Source organism: Cajanus cajan, chromosome 5 (genome assembly GCF_000230855.2).
Source record: "Cajanus cajan strain Asha chromosome 5, NIPB_CcT2T_4, whole genome shotgun sequence".
NCBI lineage: Eukaryota > Viridiplantae > Streptophyta > Magnoliopsida > Fabales > Fabaceae > Cajanus > Cajanus cajan.
In genome coordinates this window covers 11,782,922-11,789,469 of record NC_138521.1, presented here as the reverse complement: position 1 = coordinate 11,789,469, position 6,548 = coordinate 11,782,922, and the positions used below count along the sequence as shown (strand labels likewise).

General features: G+C 31.1%; 1 protein-coding gene across 1 annotated transcript; it reads left to right on the top strand.

Moving 5' to 3' along the window:
* Window positions 1–2,512: 2,512 nt before the first annotated feature.
* LOC109813836 (uncharacterized) lies at window positions 2,513–3,814 on the top strand. Its single transcript, XM_083074139.1, has one exon. The coding sequence runs from the start codon at window positions 2,687–2,689 to the stop codon at window positions 3,545–3,547; it is 861 nt and encodes a 286-aa protein (XP_082930265.1). The 5' UTR covers window positions 2,513–2,686; the 3' UTR covers window positions 3,548–3,814.
* The last annotated feature ends 2,734 nt before the right edge of the window (window positions 3,815–6,548 follow it).

The following is a 6,548-nucleotide window of genomic DNA, read 5'->3' as shown; positions in this document are numbered from 1 at the left end:
CATTAGTGAGATTGTTTGATTGCACAATGTGCCTTCTAGCAATGTTTTTGATAGGGGTCTTATATCTACCTTTAGATTTTGGAGGAGTCTTCACCAAGCCTTGGGAACCAAGCTTAGGTTAAGTTCAACCTATCATCCTCAAATCGATGGCCAGACCGAGATAACCATCTAATCCCTAGAGGACTTTCTTAAAGCCTATGTATTAAAATAAGGGAGTAGGTGATATAGTTTTATGCCTTTGATAAAGTTTACCTACATTAATAGTTATCATTCTAGTATTGGGATGACACCCTATGAAGCCTTGTATGAGAGGAGATGTAAGACACCTTAGTGTGGTGTGAACTATAGATAACCTTATTTGAGAACCTGATGTAGTATAATAGACCATGAAAAATTGTTAAAATGATCCAGGATAGGATGAAAGAAACCCAAAATAGGTAGAAGAGTTGAGGTAAAAGGAAGAAGAGCTTAGAATTTCTAGAAGGAGATCATGTGTTCTTTAAAGTTACTTTGTGGACTAGGGTTGGTAGGGCATTCAATTCTAGAAAGCTTACACCTTGTTTCATTAGTTCGTGCTAAATTCCAAAAAGAGTTGATGAAGTAACTTACAAAGTTTCTTTACCTTGACACTTGTCAAATTTCCATATTATCGTCTTTCATGTGTAATAACTTCGTAAATATGACCATAATTCGTCACAAGTGATTGAGTCAAACAATCTTAAGGTTAAAGATAACTTGTCTGTTGAGACCTTACCAATGTGAGTTGAAGACCGAATGGTTAAACAACTTATAGGCAAGGATATTTCTTTAGTTAAGGTTGTATGGGAAGAAACTACTTTTGAGAGTGTTACTTGGGAGCTGGAGAACAAGATGAGAGAAGTGTATTCGAATTTGTTCATTATAGATAAAATTTAAGGGTAAATTTCATCAAGAGAGAGAGAGTTGTAACATCCTGATTTTGAAATCAAAAATAAAATAAAATTATTTAAATAATATTTATATTACGGGCTTAATTAATTTATTTAATTGGGTTTATAATATAAGCAAAGGATATTTAATAAATAAAATAAAAGAGAATAAACAGTGGGATAGAGATGAGTCTTTGGGTTAGACTCTTGAGCCCAACCTAGAGCCTTTTTAAAAATAAAAGGAAGAGGGTTTGATTAGTTTTTTGCATCAAACTTCTAAATGCTAAAATGTTGTAAAGGAAAACCCCTTAGAGCCTGTGGAGCAGTTCTAGAGACGACGAAGGTGTGTGCCTATGCCTTAGAGATCATAAGTTGAGGTAAGGAAGTGAATGAGAGTGTCTCATTACAGGCAAATATAAGAGGTATGGGGGTAGTGAGGTGAGGTGACCCTTGAGCCTTTGAAGGATTAATAATTATATTCATTTTTATGAAATTGAAACTATTTAGAGTTAATTGTTGATGTATGAGCGTAGATGAAATTCTTGATTTTTGATGTTGAATTATATTGTGTTGTATATTGGGGGTCAGGGGTTGTTTTCAGCATTTGGGGATTTGGTGTAACTCGTTTGATTCTGAGAATTATTAGAGTATGATGTGAATTTTGGAATGATTGGTTTAAGTTTTAAATGATTCTATGTTGTGATGCAAAATAGATGAAGAGGGGGTGGAAATGACATGCGAATCAGCTAAGTCTGAAGCAATCTCGCAACTTTGGACTGATAAGCACGATCTACTTAAGTGAAGTGCACTCATGCAAGCCTGTGCAAGACATATCATAATTGTGCTTGGGTGGGAGCCTGCTTGTTTTGTGTCAGATAAGTGGACTATGGCCATGATTAGAGTGGTACATGCCTATGCTACAATGAGTGATAATGACAAAGACGTTTATGCTTGAAGATAACAAGCTCATGCTTCTAGGGAGTAAGCTATGTTGCTCCTATGCTCGCCTGAATGAACCATAATTTAATTTAATAAAAAAAAAATTGTAATTGAAGTGGGTTGTGTGAATGCATGACTAACAAGAATTAATAAGAAAAATATATTAGTGATTTGTAGGATTTAGGGGTAATGTAATATCTAAAAGAGATGGTAAGTGAATGGGTTGGGTTATACATGTGTTTCTACTATTTTTACAAGGAGTTTATTGTTCATAAAAACAATGAATGAATTATTTTTAAATATAATTCAAGTTTCTTAGTTAAATTTATAATAAATTAAAAAACTTCTTATATTTATAGATAATTTATATAAAAATTCTCAAATTTATATTTACAAACATATTTTAAAACACTAAAAACTATATATGATCTTATTTTACATAAACTTTTAAATTTTGTTATTAGTGGAAACCTACCTAAATATTTTTAGTAAAGTGTATCTTTTATTTTAAAATCAAATGTGAAAGTTTAAGATCAAAAAAAGTTTCAATTCACATCTTTAATGAGAAGCAACCCATAAGTTAAGAAAGGAAGTTGCACTTTTAGTTGGATTGTTATTGTAAGTTTAGGTTACTAAGATGCGAAGCAATTGCAAAGTGAGTAAAATAGGAAAATAATATATAACAAACCAAAATCTATTATTAGTGAATAAAATAAACGACACAAAAATGTTATCTAACTAGTTTAAGGGATAACTTGCCAATAGTTATGTTGGCTCTCCACACCTTCCCTATCCAACCACCTCCTAAAAATTGTTAAATGAACCTAACATTATAACGCATGTATAAATATCTTTCATCTCTAAATTCATTATCACTTCCATTATTAGTTTCACCTTGTTTCCCATTCACACACTCAAAAATTGAGAACAACATGCAGAACGAGGCTGTTAAGAAATTGACAGTGCAAGCATTGTCCATGATACAAATGCCTAATTCATTTCCCAAATCTAATGACTCTACTTGCATTCCTTTAAGACAAGACTCAGAATTCATGGCTGAAAACAAAATATATTTTGACAGCGAAGAAAATGTTGAAGAACTAGAATTTAATTTTACATGCAGTGAACTCCAAGAAACACCTATATTATTTGCTGATGAAATTTTTGACAATGGAAAGATCCGACAATCGTTCGCTACTTTTGATCAATCCATTGTACTTGCCACCACATATGAATACAACAACTTGCCTCTTCAACTACCATTAAAGAAGCTTTTTGTTGATAAGAAACCCAATAGCTTTTCCTTTCAATCAACAGATATATTGAAAGGATCATGCAACGAGGCTTCACCAAAAGTTACAATGGTTGAAATGGATGCTTCGAATTTCAGATGCAAGAAGAGCAAATCTTTAGGTTTCTCAAAGATATGGAGATTTCACAAAGACATTAAGCTTCAAACAAATAGTGATGGACAAGATGCTTTTGTTTTATTGAGTCCTTTGAAGAAAGAAAATAATTTTCTAAATAAAAGAAAGGATGGTAAATGCATAACAACTTTATCTCCTCACGAGAAGGTTTATGTGATGAATAGAAAGAGGATGGAAAATAGTAAACAAAAATCATTCTTGCCTTATAGGCCAAACTTAATTGGGTTCTTCACCAATAAGAATAGATTTAGTAGGAATGTTAATCCTTTTTGATATCCCAATTCAATTTGTTGTAATAGTTTATGGGTTTTATCTACTTGTGATAAAGCAATTTTTTAATGTAAATAATCTATGTATAAAATAAAGTGGTTACATGAAAGCATAATTTGGGAAATTTTTTCGGTCTTGATGAGAAAAAAGAGTTTTATATTCCTACACTAGAAATAAACTGTGTAATTTTTTATTTTTGCATATCTAATTTTTTTATTTTTGTATGCTTTAAAGGCTATAAGGCCTATATTGTACATGTGTAGAGGTTGGTGGATAATGAAACAAAAAACTGTAATGGGTTACCTTTATACTGATATAGATAAGGCCAAAAAGATTATTCAAATTTCTTTCAATTACAATGACGAGAAATATGAGCATATCTTTGCAATTATTGGTAGAAGATGAGGTTGTCAACTTCATCACCTTTTGCTTCCAATGACATATTATCTAAATCTCGAGCTCTTTCACATCAATCTAAAAATTGACAAATACGTTGAAGTGGTGAATGACCCCTACAAATGTATTAATAAGGTTAGTAAAACTTAAATAATAGACTATTCACAGTTAGTTGCTAATGTATAAGAGGGTAAGAGGCAGGTTTTGTACTCCTACAATAGTGAGAGCAGTGGTTAAAATGATTTTTGATAATTGAAAATTTTCTTAACATCGCTTATAAAGTTGAATGATTATTTAATAATTATGTGTAAATAATATTAAAGCATTGTATGTGAAATGAATTATAATTGAGTGGTGGAAGAAAGGACATACACCAAACTTAAATTCTTACCATTCAATTTCTAAGCTTAACTTATACATCCACTAGTGCAAAAATTAGATTTAAAATCGGAGTTTTAAGATCGGTTATAAGGTAACCGATCTTAAAAGTGGCGCGGTGACAATTTTGTAAATAACATGAACACTTTTAAGATCGGTTAAAATGTAACCGATCTTAAAAGTACTTTTAAGATCGGTTATTTTATGACCGATCTTAAAAGTATGCCTGACACAACTTTTAAGATCGGTTACAAAATAATCGATCTTAAAAGTACTTTTAAGATCGGTTATTTCATGACCGATCTTAAAAGTGGCACTTTTAAAATCGGTTATTTAAGAACCGATTTTAAAAGTGCTACTTTTAAAATCAGTTATTACAGAACCGATTTTGTATGTGGTATACAAAATCGGTTCTTAAATAACCGATTTTAAAAGTATCGTCAGAAATCTTTTATATTCCCATCCATTCTCATTCTCTTTAATCTTTCCCTCCATTCCTTTTTTTAATCTCTGACGCTCTTATTTTCTAAAGTCTCCAAGGTAAATTTCGTTTTCATTTTCGTCTTCTCATGTTCTAATTGTAACTCTTTTCGTTTGCTCATACTTTTCTCATCTCTATTTTCGAAGGTTCAGTTTGGGAAAAATTTGAACCTGGAACGGCCCGTTCTACAAGGAGAACGGGTCGTTCTCCTTGCAGAACGGGCCGTTCTGCAAAGAGAACGGACTGTCCTCCCTTGAGAACGGGCCGTGCTGCAAGGAAAACGAGTCGTTCTCCTTGCAGAACGGGCCGTTCTCCATGGAGAACGGGACGTTCTCCATGGAGAACGGGACGTTCTCCCCCCGTACTGAAAGTTAAGCTTTTGGTCTTTTTGCAGTTTTGGAACGGCCCGTTCCAGTTTAATTTTTTTTCACCGTCCAGACTTTTAAGATCGGTTATAAATCAACCGATCTTAAAAGTATACTTTTAAAATCGGTTTATAACCGATCTTAAAAGTCTACCTTTTCAACATTGACTCTTTTAAGATCGGTTCCATAACCGATTTTAAAAGTCCAAAATAACCGATTTTAAAAGTTTTTTTTCCACTAGTGCTTATTAGGATGTGAGCATAATTAGAGGGCCTTTGAGAATGTAAGTTAATATACATGTGCAATTAAACAATTTAAATTTGAGTTTATCATTGAAATGAAAACTTAATTGACATTCATGTTTTTTTATATTATTATCACTTGAAGAAAAGAAGTAGGTTTGAACACCAAAAGCTTCGAAACTTGGTTTATATTAAATATAACCAAGCTCTTTAAGAATATCTTAAGTGTTGGGATGTAATTGATCCTATTGCTTTAAATGGAATTGATTATAACAATGAGTGAATCTTTGGAGATTTGGATAAAGACAATGATGTTGAAGTTGAGTTGGTTACTTATGATGATGTCTTGACTTGGACATATATTGCTAAGGCAACTAGGGTTGATGAACTTTTAAAATAAACTAGGAGACAAACAAAAAATAAGAAGGCAACAACAATTGCATCTACATCTAGAAAAGTAAAAAGGAAAAAGAGTGATGGGAGTGATGGGAAAAAAGGATTTAAATAAACCAAGTGAAGATGAAGTAATAGAAGAATAAAATTATAATATTAGTGGGAGTGACAAAATTTAAGAAGGTGACTTGGATCTTGATAAGGATGAAGATTAACTTTTAATGATAACTTTTTAGTTATTTAGTACTTTAGTTACTATAGGTTTTAGCTTTATATGATTTAACACTTTAAGCACTATGTTTCCTTGGCTTTTTATTTTCTTTATTTTAAGTACTATGAACTATTATTATTCAAAATAATTAATAAATGAATTTTGAGTTATTTTTCTATTTTTGAGATTATAAATATAGCATAATATATATATACACATTATTATTATTATTATTATTATTATTATTATTATTGTATATATATTAATAGTAGTCATCATGCTATTTCGCTATTAGAGATTGATAACTATGCTATAGACAAATATTGTCATTTGTTAAAAAATTATCAAGACATGATAATCTCAAAACAACAATGAATATTTTAGAAATATGAAAGACATGCAAAATTTTGAAAATTATTCAAAATATGAGATCAAATACAACAAAAATAGTTGAAAATGTTAGTGATATTAAATAATTTGGTTATTGGATACATGTAATTAGAGACGGAGATATGAATTTGAATGAAAATGGAGAAAG

Bases quoted from the DNA above. Each gene is read 5' to 3' on its own strand.
- LOC109813836 (XM_083074139.1), top strand. From the start codon at position 2,687: ATGTATAAATATCTTTCATCTCTAAATTCATTATCACTTCCATTATTA.